This window comes from Micropterus dolomieu, linkage group LG02 (genome assembly GCF_021292245.1).
Source record: "Micropterus dolomieu isolate WLL.071019.BEF.003 ecotype Adirondacks linkage group LG02, ASM2129224v1, whole genome shotgun sequence".
Taxonomy (NCBI): Eukaryota; Metazoa; Chordata; class Actinopteri; order Centrarchiformes; family Centrarchidae; genus Micropterus; species Micropterus dolomieu.
In genome coordinates this window covers 27,130,914-27,148,332 of record NC_060151.1, presented here as the reverse complement: position 1 = coordinate 27,148,332, position 17,419 = coordinate 27,130,914, and the positions used below count along the sequence as shown (strand labels likewise).

Genomic DNA, 17,419 nt, shown 5'->3' with positions numbered 1-17,419 from the left:
GGGGGGGGGGGGGGGGGGGGGGGGGGGGGGGGGGTTTATAGAGGTTAGGAATGGCAAGATAGAGAGCTGACAATAACTTTAATAAGTGTATTCATTGGGTAAATTACGCTTTCCAAGATCCCAAGTTTCCATTTGGAGCTACAGGTCATAACGTTTTTTCTGCCAGACAGATTGAGCCTTTTAGCAATCAGTCATTAGCAGCAGAAATCTGCTGATTATGCTGAAACCACATCCTTCAGCTGAGTAGTTTAAGACAATAACTAATCGCACTCTGTTTCCAAAAGACTAACATTTTCCCTAATGGTTTTTATCAAACCACTGACAAATCCCCTGTAATACATTTCTCTACTGTGTCCTACATTATCATCAACCTCAGTTAGCGCTACTGGAGGAAACCCTACATTTTCTTAATGACTCATCGCTGCCAGCATCCTCCACTAACGACATCTTAGCAGATAGCAGATGGTTTTCTTCTTTCTGCTGGCGTGTGGCCTAAACACACTTAGAGGGAAGAAATGAGCAGGGAGGCTGTCGGCTGCAGGGTAGTTTGTCAGCATTCAACCAGACAAGTGTGATCCTCCTCGGAGAGAGGGGAGTTTAATGAAGGCCAGGTTTAGGTTCAGGTCTCCTCCAACCTCTGGACAGGAAACCAGGGATTTGAACAGCTGGCTGAAGAAAAACACATCCATTCAGTCCCAGTCTTAAACACAGAGAAATGTACAATACACTTTTATTTTTGAGCACATTTAGTTCTTTTATCGTCCTGTAAAACAGTACAATGTTTTTGACGACTCATTGTGAATTTAGATGAATGTATTCAGTCATATATGACATTATATAGGCGACTAGTTAACCCCTCTGAAACTGCACTGTACTGCTAGCTCGCCGGTCATATTAGCTAGTAGAGCTGTATCATAGTGGAACGAGTGAGTTTGAAACAGACCGTCATGTCTGTGCAAGCAGCTGATTATGACTTGTGATCCATTTTTACATTCATGGTTAGAAGGAAGGTAGAGGGTACAAGGTAGGTTTATTTGTTTCAATACAACTTCCCTTTTGCTACTAATAGACAATATACAGTAATACAAAAGCAATCATAAAATAGTAAACAGAAATAAACTATATGCTGTGAAGCAGTGCTGAGGATGAATTTGAGCTTAAGAGTCTGATAGCTTGGGGGGAAAAGCTGCTCTGCAGTCTGGTGGTGCTGCAGCAGAAACTTCTATACAGTGGGGAGAACAAGTATTTGATACACTGCTGATTTTGCAGGTTTTCCTACTTACAAAGCATGTAGAGGTCTGTAAAATTTTGTAAAACAAAAATCCAGAAAATCACATTGTATGATTTTTAAATAATGAATTAATTAGGTGTGAGCGTGAGTGGTTGTTCGTCTATTTGTGGCCCTGCGATGGACTGGCGACCTGTCCAGGGTGTACACCGCCTTTCGCCCAATGCCAGCTGGGATTGGCTCCAGCCCCCCCTCGACCCTGTACGCAGGATAAGCGGTTGACGATGGATGGAATTAATCTTCCCAGAAGCCAGCAGGGTGAACAGGCTGTGGCTGGGTGGGTACTGTCCTTCAGTGTCCTTTGGGCTCTGCGTAGGTACCTCATCTCACCGATATCACTGATGTTCGGGAGATGGGTACCAATGATCTTCTGAGCAGTTTAATCACCCACTGCAGAGCCCTCTGGTCCTGGGCCGAGCACATCCCATGCTGACCAGAACTTAGCATAGGACACCTGTTCAGTCCAGTAACAATTGCTCAGCTGGGGCATACAGAAAAATTCTGGGGTATGTAGCCTACTGAATACTTGCAGTAGTGTTTCTCCCACTGGCCTCGCCCGTCAGTTCACAGACTTAACATTGTGAAGACGACACATATTTCTAAATCTTTTTTTTATTAAATTCCTTTACAAATTTATAACCTCTGTGGATCATAAATTCATAGTAGAAACACTAATAATTGACCTTGTTTGCAGTTCAAGGTGTCCTGTCATGAGTTTCACATAGGGCTACGTTCGAAAAGTCTGTTTTGCTTAGGAAGGTTCCTAACTGAGTAAAATGACCCAGAAGTATTTCAGTGGCAGCCATGATAAGAGCTGTTCGTATTCTCTAAAAGCTAAGGAAAGGTGCCTCAATGCTTCCTTTCATATCTCCTTTAGCATAGGGTACACAGGACCATCCTTTATGAAAGGAAAGGAGAGAATGCCGTCCCACAATTCCTTGCAGCAGCAACATTTAAAGCGACGCACGTTCTCAAACTCAGACGATAAAATCCATTGACCACATTTAGCAAAATCCTTCCAATATAGATAACTGAATAAGACTCACTATTACCTTCTTTCTTTTGGTTTGTTTTCTTCTGGCTTTGCTGTTTTAACATCGTTTTATGTTTCGGATCACAGAATTTCCCCTCTGAATTAATAAAGTATATCTGATTCTGATTCTGAAACTGTCGACAATAATTGAGACCCATGCGAGCTGTTACTAGTCTTGTACCGTGATCAAAGTGAGGATAATGTTGCAGCGTGTAGACCCTACTACAGCCTTCAGCAAAGTCATTAATTCATTTTACTTAAGTCACAGATGCTGATCACCCTCGCCTTAATAAAGGCAATGATCAAGCTGGATGACCTCTACAGTAGGCGTTTCCCACACATTGATTTATTTGTGGCGACCTGACACATTATCAACGCTCTTTTATATTTGGCTACTAAAATCGTATTTGATCACAGATCTCCATGCAGCCTATATTCACTCAGCATCTCCTCTCGCCCCGTCGTTCTCTCTCTCTCTCTCTCTCTCTCTCGCCACAGTTATGCTGTCATTCTGTGGGAAACATTGTGTTTACAGAAAATAATTTGGATTCATGTTGATGAATGTGGGCAGGAGGGTGAGTGTGAGCAAGCATTCTGATTGTGACAACCCTTTCCATTATTTCGTGACTGGTGGGCTACCTTATCTGCCTTTTTTTGCTATTTTGGTTATGAAGTAATATATTCCACCGTGTTGTCCACCTTTAGACGGCCTGCATTACAACAACACGGGGCGCAGTGTCAAAGATGCGCTTTTTGTAGTCCATCTTCAGAACATTGTAGTTTCATCACGACAGGTCACTTCAGTAAATCCGCCGTTGTATAATTACGTCGCCTAGAAAAGAGCAGTCGGATTCTCTTAGACCCGCCGTCCTCTTTTCCTAAGTCCTTATGAATTCTCCTTCACATCTTTCCTTGACCTCATGACATTTTCCATCGAGGTCAAGGAAAGGTGATTAGGAAAGGAGATTATTTTGACTTTTTGGAGGCAGCCTTGGTGTTCTGTGGGTAAAAAGATTGTTTTGGTCGCTGCATTACCATGAGTGGCCACTGGGCAAAGTTGGAAGGAAGGCTGAACAGTGGCGCCAGATCCAGGTGTTATTATACATCCATGGACAGTATAAAGAGTGCTATAGTCCGCATAGGGATGAGGGAAGATTGGGTGGTTGAAACTCCGGACCTTCACCCAGGAGGCCGCTGGTCATGTCCCGTGTGAAACCAAAAATCCATGTTGACTAATTTTAACTTAAGTATTTAATCACGCGTGTTTCTTATTGTTACCATGATAAGGAAGGTACAGTACGCCCGTACTCTCCAACTGTCATATATATGTTGTTATGGTAGTCATTGGCAAACAACCTATTCTCTTGTTCAGGTATGAGGACATGTTAGTTGTCGGCAAAACATTTATTCACATTTTCAAAAAAATGTGGTTGAGATAGACTATAATTTATTAATTTGTCCACCATCCTCCACTTTCGCTAACAATGTGGTTGAGGCAGATGTGGGAAATTGTAATTATACCCACGTATTCTGTTTAATTCAGAAATATGTCCCATTACAGAAGCTAAAGATGAAGTGACAGGAGGTGATTAACATAGCATAGCATAAAGACTGGAAGCAGAGGGAAACAGCTAGCTTGCTGTCTCCAAAGTTCAACAGTACACCTACCAAACACATCTAAAGCTCACTAATTAACATGTTATATCTCATTTGTTTGATTCGTACACAAACATAGAAGACACTTTTGTGGTTTAAGTGGGATTTATAGTGAAAGCAGTTCATCCATCTGCCCATCTTTCTTTAATCTCTCAGGACTGGGCCACAAGCAAGTCAGACATTTCTGTGAAGGCTGAACATTGTCTCCATTTTTCTCATCATGCTAACAACTAAGCATCATAAATATTGCATTATTTAATATATATAATACAAAAATTAGATATTTATAGGTGATTTACAGTGGTTAACAAGGGCCATAAATTTCTTAATCCCCCTTTAAGCAGAGTGATTGTTATTTTTGAAGCCACCTAATTTTTATCCATGGCTGTGATATGTGGCCTGGGGGTCACACTGTGCCGGGCTCACGTGTTTACCTACAGCTGGACAACTTGATATGCAACGAGCAGCCAGCTCATGGATCATGAACCATTAAGGCACTATAGGATGAAACCAGGGACGTTTCTGTAGAGCTGTGAACCCCCCAGGCCGAGGCTCGTTAATGATATTACTTCAATATGTGTTTATAAATAGCTCCAGGGAGAAGAAGTACACATCTGAAATATGAACAATTCAGTGACAAGAAAAGTCAACAAATGCCAAGCTTGGCCTCAGATTGCCTGTAAATTTAACAAAAGATGCATGAAATTGTTTTGCGGTGAAGGAGAACAAATCTGTATCTGTCTGCTCCGAAAATGCAAACCACACCTCAGAGACACTAAAATTAGGATGTCTCAGTAAAATGTGACCTTTTCGCTTGTGGATTGCCCGCTCCCCACCTGCTCGTTTTTTATGATGTTATTTTACATAAGTGGGACTCCAGCTGAGACTTTCATGAATAACGTGTGGTTTATAATCGGTTTGTTATCAGCCAATGGATGCCACGGCAGTACAAAGACCAGTCAGCCCAAAGAGACCGCCGGCGTTGCTCTGAGGAAACCCTCCATGGACAAACAGGTACGTCCTTAACCAAAAAAAAAGACACCTCAATCACCTCTAAGATGTTCAGACCGTCTTAAATTGCTGAAGCTGTTGTGCTCAAACAATAATTATTGATTTTCCTCCATATTAAACACCAAAATCCATCATTTGTCAGCACCACGCTCTGGTTAAGTTTTAGGTTGAGACACATAAAGGGAAAGATCATGATTTGGGTTAAATTATGTGCTTTGTTGTCATGTTACAGTAACAACTACATGGTTAAGGTAAAAAAACAACAACTGTTGACTATGGGTTGGAAACGGTTAACGAGCAGCGAACTGTTAAAGTCAGATGTTTTGTTGACCCGCATCCATCGACTTCCTCTTTTTGCCCCGTCATAATTACTACGGCCACTCGTGGGCGCTGTCACTTGAACGTAAACACATTTCATTTTTGGCCGTTTGCTGAAACGACTGATGCTGTAGTTCTTCGACGGAGGACGGTGTTGTGTTTGTGTTGTTGAGCAGATCTGTTACGTATGAGGCCGCACATATTAATAAAGCTGAAGTTGTTCTTCTTAAAGGTTTTATAAGTGCTGAAACAATCATTTGACTAATTGATTTGAAACAACATATGAACGATTATCAACAATCAATTAAGTCGTTTATCAAGAAAATAAGATGAACATTCCTTGTTTCCAGCTTCTCGTGTTTGAAATCTTGCTGGAACTTCATTTTATAACCGATTATTTGAAAGAACACTTAATAACTTAAGCTGTTTGCCCTCCACTGTCTCCATGCTCTTGTCCTGAGTGGCCCTAGTGCAAAAACATCAAAGCCTCACTTGGTGCTTGCTCCTTTCTAGTTCATGATATCAGTATTTTATGATGTAAGGCTGCTCCGTCCTCTGAAAGCAGGGCCGCTCCTGCAGCTCAGATGAACCCGGGCCAACATCGATTACATGCCAACCCACGTGACTAATTACGAGTCAGATGAGGGCATACCGTATCATGATCACACAGGAGAGTATAGATGGACAGACAGTTGGGCCATATGGGCGGCTGAGATTTGGACTCCACTTGTCAGAGTTTGTCAGCTTTGGAAAGGAGGTCGGCCAAGACAGTCAAAGCTCACGCTGGGAGCACTGGGGGCCGCGGAAAACGAAACCTGGACACGGGGATTGTGCTGGTCAGAGCTGCCTGCCGCCATGTTCTGTGCAGCGAAGGTGAGAACGCAGTTCTTGTGCTCCTTCGTGGGTTGCTTTTTTTCAGGCTGTTGTGGTGTTGTTGGACCAGGTGGTTGTTGTGAGAAGGTGTGAGGCGCTGCGGTGATCACGTGTGCCGTCGTAAGCTGCTCCGCGCTGCACACAGCTTGATGCCTCGGGTGAAGCGCTGTCATATGAGGAAGATGATAACGATGTTGCCGATGCCACCTCGCACGCACATACTTACTGTAAACATGAGCGTCGCGTTGAACACACATAAGCACACTCGCACATATTTCAGTGTTCGTGCAATACATTGAGACGCAGGCCCTCCTTGGCACACCTTTAAAGCCCCTTTGATGTGCATGCTGCACAATCTTAAACACACACACACATTTCTTCCAACACATAAACACACAATCAGTGACGCTGCATCTCATTGGCTGCCTGTTTTCCCTCCTGCTCTCTCTCTCCTCCCCCCACCTCCAGTTTCCCTCCCAATCGTAATTAGTCTTTTAGAGCTCATCATTCAACCATTTCCATCAAACCAACCCCCACCACCACCGCTCCGTCCTCCCTCACTATCCGCCTTCTTTGCGAGGGAAGTGTGGCAAAATCATGTAAATAATTCCCCCCCTCCCCTCCTCATCCTCCACCTCCCCCTCTTCTTACGCTCTCAAGTCTCTCTGTCTTTTTCCATTTGTTCCTTTATGCTATTTTTTTTTCTTCACATCCTCGCCTTTTACGCTCCAGCATCTCCATCCCTGAGCTGGCTCGCTGGTCTCCCTCTCTCTCTCCCTCTGTGTGGACATCATTGTGTGAGGGGTGGAGGTGGGGTGGAGTGGAGGTGGGCAGGGGGGACGCAGAGCCCCTCGCAGGCAGCATTTATCTCCTCGCAGCCTCCAATCTTATAACTCGTGTGACAGCAGCTTCACCGGAGGCTAGACTTCGTCACGCTGCCACATCCACCACCGATTCCCCTACAACACCCCCACCCCCCCACCCCTACCTTCCCAACGCTACACCCCAACCATCCCCCTCCCCCTCCACCTCCCCCCCTGCAACGCGACTCCTCTTCACTTACTCTGTAGCTTGTGAGACTGAAGGCAGCCTCGGTGCGTGGAGGGAAAGACAGAGAGAGAGAGAGAGAGGAGAGAGAGTGAGGCTTTCCCAGAATAGAGAAGCAGGAGGAGGTGAGAGGGATGATGATGGAAGCCAGCTTTGACACTGAGGAGAGTTTTGACGATCCCTCCTGTCTCGCCCCGCAGCCCGCCGGCTCCGTTTCGCCGGCCAAGAGGCAGATCAGGGAGGTCAAGGAGACCAAGATCACTGTGAGTACCCAGGAGCTCCAACTTGATCTTCCTCTCTTGTTTCTTTCTTCTTCCATTTGCTTCTGTCCTCTGCTGTCTCTCCATCTCCATCCTCTGAGTGTCTTTAAAGCTCCTCATGTGGCAGAAAAAAGTGCATCCTTTTTTTTACTCTCTCTCGTTTTACTACCATCTGTTGACATCGTGTTCAATCTCACAGCTCAAATCATAATGCATTGTGGGTTCTGGTGGAGTAACACGGGGTTCCCTGCAAATTGGAAACCACATTAGTCTGAATGAAGAAGCTGTCCAAGAGTCTTGTACTAATTTCACTCTCACTGACTGACTGGCCTTGATCCATAATATTGATTTAATGCCTGTCGGCGAAATGTGTTTATGCTGAAATGTGTTTCGTCGCCTTGCAGTTTTCATCCTATTGAAATGTTACTGAAGTGAGTGAAAAGTACGTAGCTGATCTAGTAGCCTGCAGAGCGCTGTTGGTATTTTTAGGATCGCGCAGTCTTCAGTCTGATAAAGTGTGAGAGTGTTTTCGTCATGGAGTTGTTGCCCAGTCTGGTACAGTATTCCCCTCCTTTTTCTGCCTCAAAGGGCTCCACGTCTAATCTGCAGGGCAGTACAGGTCACACGGCGCTGCTGTTTGTCATCCAGCAGCATTTGGGAAGTGAACACAGGCTATGAGGAACTCCCTCTTTTAGCTCATATTTGTGTTTGGGCTTCAAAGTCTTCAGTGTGTGGTGGTTACAGACCACAGAGTGGGGATTAAATGTGCTCTTCACCAGGACACATTCTGAAAAGTCTACAGTATATTTGTCTTAAGATGCCCAGACAGAAGCTGTGGTTATGTAATCTCTTATAATGATGACTGTGAAAGGGGGAGGGTGGGGGTGGCGTTGAGGGTGAGGCAAACATGTGGTGGTGATGGTGAGGAGAAGACAGACAGAGGAGGTTTTGTGGTCTTGCACTGGGCTGATTTCGCTCGCTGACCTGCTGCAGCCACGGGAGCCGTCAGTCTGGCTATTGTGAAAAACCCCACCAGACCTGCGAGAGATGCAGCAAGTCCAGTTTCCATGGTGACAAAAGCAATAGCACTGATTAATGGGTGTTGAAATGGAAAACACTGGCATAGAAGAAGGTGGGGAAGCCATTCACTGACATACTGTTTGAAAAAAAAAAATTCTTCCTCTGCTCTCCTCGCAGGGCCTTTTCAAAGGCTTTCACCGCTCACAGATCTGTTGTTGACACAATTTTGTGATTTGGCGTCATGATTATCCAGTGAATTCTGGCGTCGAGGTGAAGCATGAGAGCAGCTTTATTTTTGTATTTTAACACAACTACACAATTTCATATTGTTATTTAGTTCCCAATAAACAGGATTAAAGAGAAGTGTTCATTTCTGAAACTACAGCCGCTAAATGTGTTTACAGAGCAGCATTGTAACAAAGAGTCACGCTTCACAGGTGATAGTGAGTGAAGCTGTAGCAGCGGCTGGATGACGTAAGCGCACAAAGGTGTCTTTTTGTTCGCCACGGTGCACCTCACATTACACAACCCCCTTTTTAGTTGTCATGGAGACGCACACATCCATGACTGTTGGCAAAATGGACCCTCGCAGGACGCCGAGGCTCTTACAGATCAGATAGCAGGACTGTAACCTTGTTTTCACCTTCAGAGAGTGTGACCGAATCTCACCAAATGCATTTGCTGCAGCCCTCGATGTTTTTCCAGCTTATTAAACATTTATTCATGTGGCGTTTTGACTTGTTGCTATGCTGCCTGTGCTCAGCGTAGACACTCGGGGGGGAAACAGCGGCTCGTTAAGAGCGTCATGTGGCTTTGTTTGGCGGGACTCAGACGGGGCGTTTTGATTGGTCACTGAAGAAGAGAAGGATGGAAGAAATGGAGGGAAGAAAGGACAATGGTGTGGATAGAGAGGAAGTCTGAGTTTTGTTATTAATAAAAGGTGTGTGTGTGTGTGTGTGTGTGTGGACGGAGTTGGGGGGGAAGTAATTTGTTGCTTAGCAACACATCCAACAGTCTGATTTGCTGAAATGTTCTGCTCAGAAATGGCTGTGAGATAGAGAGAAGAAGTGACTGTGTTACAGCCGTTTGTTTGACGGCCAACCATTATTTTTTATGTCTCCCACGGGCCATTTCTTCTTCCACTGTGTCATGAATATTTTTTTATTCCCCACCCTGTAAGGGAGAAAAGTAAAAACAAATGAAACAACCATTGCCTGCAGCCTGGATACAAAACCCTCATGAGACCGAATGTTTGTGAATGCTGAGTAAGGGACAAAATGTTTAAATCCCCTCAACAAACCGGCGCTGTTACATGTTGCTTGCAGCTTCGTTTTGTGCTAAACTGCAAACATTCAAGGATGAAATTTGGCCCACAGCCCACTGCAACATCCAACCAGTCCAACAGCTGGACTTGAAACATCCACAGACATGCTTAAGATCCCTCAGAAGGATTTATTATTATTTGCTGTATCACAAAGGTAATCTATGCGATATTAATATTTAATTCCCAACCCAGAGTACCTCACTAAGCAGCCATAAAGGAGAAGTAAGTTAGCCAGACAGCCTTCCGTTAGATAAATGGTCTAATTTTCAGCTGGATGTGAGGGGCAGAGAAACAACAGCCATGATAGATGTGGAGCCAGTGTAATGGAAAATGTGGTGCCCATGACAATCAGTATGATCTGTGAGGCAGAACATTAACAAAGTGACTGGTCCGCACACGGTGTAAATCACACTGCCGTTCCTTTAGATTACCAAGTGTTAATGTGTGTTAGCATGTCGTCTCAGTGCTCAGTGTTTTAGTTGTCTGCCGTATCTGAATAACCATTTGGCAAGTAGCCATATTATTTCCTCTGAATTCTTTAGTGATTATATAACAGAGAGAGAGTATTAGTCATGAAGTTGTTTACTGGAAGCCGTTGAGATCAAGTGCTGCGGTGGTAGTGCAGAGAATGAAGAGGTAAATGTAGAGAGAAGTTCAGCTTTTTCATCCTCAATATTTGTTTAAAACTGCACAAATCAAGAGTTTTATGCAAAACTACACACATCCCATCATCATGAATCACACAGCGAGGCTGCAGCAGAGAAGAGAGTCTCATTCCCCGGACAGATGTGTTTTACATAAAAGTAATGTTTTCAAAAATAAATCAGGTGTTATGTATGTGCAATGTCAGAGAGAGCACACAGAGAGAATTATCACCAACTCTGCAGCACTACTCAACTTTTTGTTGTGGTTCTCAGGCTACACATAATATATAAATCACATTAACATTAAAAAATTATAAGCAGCGGTTTCCATCAACAGAGCTCTGGGGAGCTGATTGGACAGGACACCACCTGCCCAGCACCAAACCACGGGCAGACAAAATAAATGTAAAGAAGTAAATATGAGACATTAGATTGGTCAGATATGGAGAGAAACACAGGGATGATAGTGGGGTGAATGGTAATGTTGCTCTGATGTTTGAATTGGTAGTTTGCCACTCAATAAGCCAATATGTCATACCTGTGAGTTTTGGAGCGTCTCTGACCAAAAACGTAATGTCAAAAAATGTACACTAATTATTAAAGATGGGCAAAACGATTCTGGAGAAATCTTCTTTTATGACAAACGACACAGCGTACAGAGTGTTGTAACAAACGTTGGCAACGTTGGGGGTTAGCAAACTGTGGCTACTTGCTGCTGCAAAGCTAACATGAAGCTAAACATGCAGAGAGGACGAAACAGTCCCAGATCCAGCACACCAGCTCCAGACTGTGATACTCACAACTCTCCTTCTAATATAGCTAACATCACAACAACAGCATGTCTTGGCAAACTAGAAAGTACGCTGAATGTCCGTGGGCAAGTCTTTTAACGTTCCCCAAACCACAAATCATGTCTGGAACGGCTGGAATAGTGTTGTGTGGATGGGTGCGGGCCACATTGTTTATTTCCCATTTACAGAGGACTGTGTACCAACACTGGATTATTTTTCAGCGCACACACTGAATGGACAGCTATTGGACTGTGAGGATATATTTGCTAAATTCGACAAAAAGAGGTATACTGGATTAGAATCGCTTTGCCAACCTTTAATGTAGCTTTAAATACTTGGGTATGTTCTCATAATTCTACAGATACAATTCAAAAAATCCCAATTTAGGCTTCACAAATCAATATTTTTCACGGGTAGTAAGGGAAACCGGCAGTGCTTGTAGAAGCAGCAGCCGGTAGCTCCTTCAAACGTCGCTACACTTATGTTTTTTATAGATTTTTTTCCAGCTTTATTGCCAAAACATGCGTTTCCTCTGACATAAATACAGTCATTGGAAGATGAAGACGAGGTTTTTGGATTAAAGAGCAGCAGACCACGATCTACCCGACCCAAACAACTAGACCAGGCGCCACGGTGATCGCTCAGAGGAGAGGAAAGAGAGCCAGGAGAGGAGCAATGCTGGCCCAGCTTGGACTTAATTCTGCTCCTAAAGATCCTGTCTGGATGAAATGGGACATCAACATCCCGGATCAAGCACTCGGCAGGTGGGCCATGTTCTGAGCTGTCAGCGCAAGACTCCAGCAAGATGAGAGGAAGTGGACTTAATGCTTGGTGCTCGAACGTAGTCAAGATGGACTTTGTTTCCCAAATGTCAGACTGTTTATTGTGAAGATGAAACTTTAATATTATCATCTGCTTGCTGCTGTTTACATTCACAGCAGATGCAAATAAAAAAAAATGCACTGTGGGTGTTTGGGGTGAATACATGTAAATGTACATAAATAATTTATCCATCCATCCATCCATCCATCGTCATTGTCGGGGGGCTGGAGCCAGTCCCAGCTGACATTGGGCGAAAGGCGGGGTACATCCTGGACAGACCGCCAGTCCATCGCAGTATAAATAATTTATGTGTTGTTTTGATTTTGATTTTATTGTACTTTATGTTACCATATTTTGATTTCGGCCTACACTGAATTGTATGTTGTATGTGTAGCATGAAGGAACTACAAATTTAATTTCACTATGCAGCCTTGTGCTGTATAATGACTAATAAACATCCTTGTACCTTGAACCTACAGAGAAAGTTTCAGCTCATTGTTGATCTTTATATTCTGTTTTGCTTCGCTCTCACTGCTCTATTAACGTAGTTTGAGTCCAAAGCAAGTAGTTGTCTTCAATGAAAAAGATGTAAAAACCCACCGCACAATACCTGCTCAGCAGCAAGCAGCAGACAGACACAGTTGGGGAACAAAGTGGAGCACTTAGCCGCTAAAGAGCCAGATATTTCCCTCAGGACTTTGTGGAGACAAAAACCAGAGGTAAAAGAGAGAGATAATTTGATTCACATCCGTCAGTACACAAACACAACTCCTAATGAATGATGAGGATGAATTTGCTACAAAAGTGCTAGATGCTACAAAAGTGCTAGATGCTACAAAAGAGCTAGATGCTACAAAAGTGCTAGACTCCCAACTCGGCATAACTGCCGCTTGGTCATGGCCATCCACTTAGCTTGTTAAGGTAATGATATGTCATCATTGGACCATATGGCTCAACATTTCATAATACAAGAAATAAGTTAGCGGGGTGGTGATGGTGCAGTGGATAAGATGCATGTCTTTGGTGTGAGAGACCTGGGTTCAACTCGCCACTGTGACACATCCACCATTGTGTCCCTGAGCAAGACACTTAACCCCTAGTTGCTCCAGAGGCGTGCGACCTCTGACATATATAGCAATTGTAAGTCGCTTTGGATAAAAGCGTCAGCTAAATGAATGAATGTAATGTGAGTTTGCACTGTTTCTTTTATAATGATTGTGTGAGGGGGGGGAAGCGTGTCACATGACCTCCAATTTCAACTATGACCACTACTCCAAACTTTATTTGTTTATTGCCTGTCTCGGAGTCGTGCTTTTAGGTTCACCTCTGCCAGTTTCTTCAGAATCGTCTTTAGCCTCTTGCTCCCCTTCGTTATTCTTTTTGTAAAGCATCAAACACTCCGCTGTGTTCACTTAAGTGACGTCATGTTGTTCAAACGATTCAAATTATTCCCGTCACACCTTCATTTGAAATTTGAGGCTGAAGCAGTTCGGTTGAGCCAGCTTGTAAATGCTCCGTGTTTTCCTTCAGACTGTGTGACAGCAGTACAGTGGTGAGCTCATGCAGTACACACTGTGACTCAGTGTGTTTTTCTATGTTTGTGGATGAAGCATCCTGTCTGGATGCCCATGTAGTTTGTAGCAGCGGTTGACATGGCACAGAGGGTATCTTGCAGTGCCAGGAGGGAGGGCTCACAGATGGTGAACATTACATAATTGTAGCCCCAAGAGTAATTGAAGACGCTGTGGACCATGGAGTATATATTCAAGGCTGAGTGCTGGGCATGTTTATCAGCAACAGTACATATTCTCAAGTGTATTATGTTCGTTTGTTCAATTTGAGGAGTAAACTGTAGTACAAAACGTTTCTCTTGGTTTTTGAGTGGCCAGGCGCTCTCTCTCTCTCTCTCTCTCTCTTTCCCTGAAGGCCCATGGGTCACCTTCTGGATGGCCAACATCACCACATTCGTACTTTTACTCATGCCTGACCTTTTTCCTCTCATTTGCATGACCCACATGAAACCCAGGCCTGTTACCTCGCTCTCCTAAAGACAGCATTTGGACTGTCACTGTTTTTCATTTCTTAGTGAGGCCATTGCTATAGGTCACCTCTGTATTTCTTCTCTTTTTGCTTCAGATCAACTGTGTGACTTTCCCTCTACCTGGTGAAGGTCCGGAGCAGCAGCTCCTGAAGCCAAACGAATGGAGCTACTGCGATTACTTTTGGGTGAGTTCTGCTGAAACACAGAAACCATCTCTTATATAGAGACCTGATAGGCATAGGGCAGTATATAAAGTCACTGTACTCTGAAAAGAAAGGTCTATGTTGTTATCTGTTCATTAAATAAATAAAAAAACACACTTTTTATTTGCCAAAGAAGCAGAATTATTTTCAGCCACTAGCAGCATGTTGGTCGGTCCTCCTCTTTGTTCCTGGCTAAAATATCTCAACAACTATTGGATGGATTGCCATGAAATTTGGTACAGACGTTCATGTTCTTCTCAGGATAAGATGTAACAACTCTGTTGATCCCTTAACTTTTCATCCACCAGCACATCAAAATGTAAATTTGTTTATGACCAAACACCTGCAACACTTGACAATGGTAAACGGCAAATGTCAGCATTTTATCAAATGTTAGCATGCTAACATGCTAAATTAAGGGAGCTTTCACACCTAGACCGTTTTGTTTTGTTCCGGTCCAGACACTTTGTTCCGAATCAATTTGAATACGTCACATGTGTTCACACCGCACTACTGTAAAGCATCACTGACCGTTCGCAGCGGGCCAGTCACTCCGCGATCTCCTGTCCCTGGCCCTGTATGCTCCACCACCCCACTCCCTCTCCCTTAGCCTACGGGTTGTGTCGCTAGTACGACTGACACCAAAAGAACACTGAAGTCTACAAAATGGTTAGTGATAAAATGAAAGAGGGGTTGTGAACGCTCTGTTGAGCAGTGCCGCGTGAAGGCAAAACAACTCAGACAGCAGTACATTATCTCGATCTCGGCTCGGTTGTTTTGTTCCTGATCAGAGTGCGATTGTTATGTTCACATATTTCCAACGATTTTCAACACAGAGCTGCTAGCATGGCTGTAGACTTACTCAAACTACAAAGGAGCTAAAATTAAAAAACACATTCAAAATGATAAAATTTCTTAAAATATGTTGCTCATACACACACAGTTAAAGAATTCACTTCTACACCACGGATAACATGTAATGCATTAAATATATCTGTCTTTTATGGAGATTATTGCAGATGTATTGGTATCTGCATAAATGTGTGACATGATTATCCATCCATCCATCCATCGTCAACCGCTTATCCTGCGCACAGGGTCGCGGGGGGGCTGGAGCCAATCCCAGCTGACATTGGGCGCAAGGCGGGGTACACCATTTACAGGTCGCCAGTCCATCGCAGGACATGATTATAAGTTAATGAATAATTGAAAATATTGACATTGCATCAGCCCATCAGCCTTTTGTTGCTACATCTGTAACAGACCTTTTGACAGCCCCACCAAACTCCAACCCAAACCCAAGTCCCTTTTTAACTCAACCATAAGGTAACGTTTGACTATTAGAAACCAGTGATTTCCCACACTATGTATGTGTTTGGTCCTACACGAAAAGCTCCAGAAGTTTCCTTTCAACACTGTTTGTTGACCTTTAGAACAAATGCTTGCAGATAAACGTAAAGTGCAGTTAAAAGCTCAATGCTTACTTTAAATTATGTGACTAAAACATGGCACTGCAGCTTTAGAAAGCAGCCTTCTTGCTTAACAAAAGATATACTTGGCTTTCATGTCTGAGTAGGCGGGTCGCAGGTGGAAGGCTGATCGACGGTCTTCTCTGTAAACACAATGATCATCCTGCTTCTAATGTCTCCCTAGTGGCTCCTGTAATTTTCAGTTTCCATACATTTCCATCCTAAATTAGATTTGTATTGAAAAAACCTTCAGCCTGCATAATTGGCTGCAATCCGAAACCGGTTTCCTCCCCTTCATTTATGTGCGTGTTTGGGGCCCGTCGTGTCATCCTGCTTGTGATGTTATGTACGTCCGCTGACCTGCTGCTCAGACCTGCTGTGTGAAATAAATCTGGCACCTCTGTTCGACACGCATCAGCCCTGTCACAAACAAGACAAAGTGCTGCACGCCCTCGGATGTTACTCAGAAACACACACATACCAAACATCTATCCATCAGCGACTGACACACACACACACACACACACACCAACGCATGTCCTCCTTGACATGCTAGTGTGAGTCACACATTCAGAGCACATTCTCACAAACCCCTACACGCTTTCAAACATAAACAACAAAGAGGTGTCACTGGGCGCTGTGTCCGTCAACTCGGAGATGTGGTTGTTTATTGGTTCAGTGCTGCTTTTGAATGACGCTCTCCTCCCCCTCAGACCGACAAGAAAGACCCCCAGGGGACCACGTCGGTGGCGGGCTTTGAGGTTCTTCTGCAGAAGCAGCTGAAGGGCAAACAGATGCAGAAAGAGATGGCTGAGTTTATCCACGAGAGGTAACAGTTTCATTTCAGATCAGACTGTTATTAACAACAAAACAGAGACGGCAGTTTGTTGACAGCAGTTTTAATTAATTAACAAGAGTGTCAGACACAGAGTTTCTCATGAGGCAGAAATATTCCCATTGGAGGAGACAAAGAGGAATTTTATTAGAATAGAAGTTGGTTATGTGAAATAAGCAGGTGAAGCAGGTCAGCAGGCCGATTAATACGCCAGTGACCTCTCCTCTCCTAAAGGAAACAGCTGGTGATATCCTATATTTCTCTTATTTTCAACAAATCCCTTGAAACAACAACAATTAATTGATTTTAAGTATTGTGTGCATACAAAGCCTGATAAATCTCTTTCCTTTGTGCCATAGCACTCCAGTGTTGTCCAGACGCTATTAAAAAAACATCCGTGAACCTCACTGTTGCACATGTTCCTTCATCACCATGAACACACACACTGTAGTTAATTCTGTCTCAGTCCCACATACACTGTCCTGCTGCCCCAAAGAGCACCTAGGATTCATCTGCCGCCCCAACAAATGCACTATACCAGAGGGCTGAGTGTTACAAACAGGGTAGCAAAGTCAGAAAGTATTAAGAGAGGGACTAACACATTGGTTGGTTTTCGTCTTGTCATGGGATTTCATGGGGAAAAGGTCCTGGATTCTCAAAATGCTGCCAAATGACACATGAGACATGAGACACTTTTGTTTCAGACCAAACGTGTAGCATAAAATTATGGATGTAATGTGAAGTTAATCTTTCCTACTGAGAGAGGAAGTGGCATTTGTTACTG

At 43.7% G+C, this 17,419-nt stretch overlaps 1 protein-coding gene across 2 annotated transcripts in view; it reads left to right on the top strand.

Annotated features, from left to right (window-relative positions):
• Positions 1 to 17,419, top strand: part of gas7a (growth arrest-specific 7a) — a 46,673-nt gene that overhangs the window by 13,033 nt on the left and 16,221 nt on the right. The window contains exons 4-7 of one of the 2 annotated variants that reach the window (XM_046043640.1): positions 4,906 to 4,991; positions 7,427 to 7,489; positions 14,224 to 14,313; positions 16,514 to 16,629. In XM_046043640.1, the coding sequence (XP_045899596.1) occupies positions 4,906 to 4,991; positions 7,427 to 7,489; positions 14,224 to 14,313; positions 16,514 to 16,629 (355 nt within the window). Of the gene's footprint in view, positions 1 to 4,905; positions 4,992 to 7,276; positions 7,490 to 14,223; positions 14,314 to 16,513; positions 16,630 to 17,419 lie in introns of those variants that run through there. The other variant, XM_046043641.1, reaches the window with a different exon arrangement.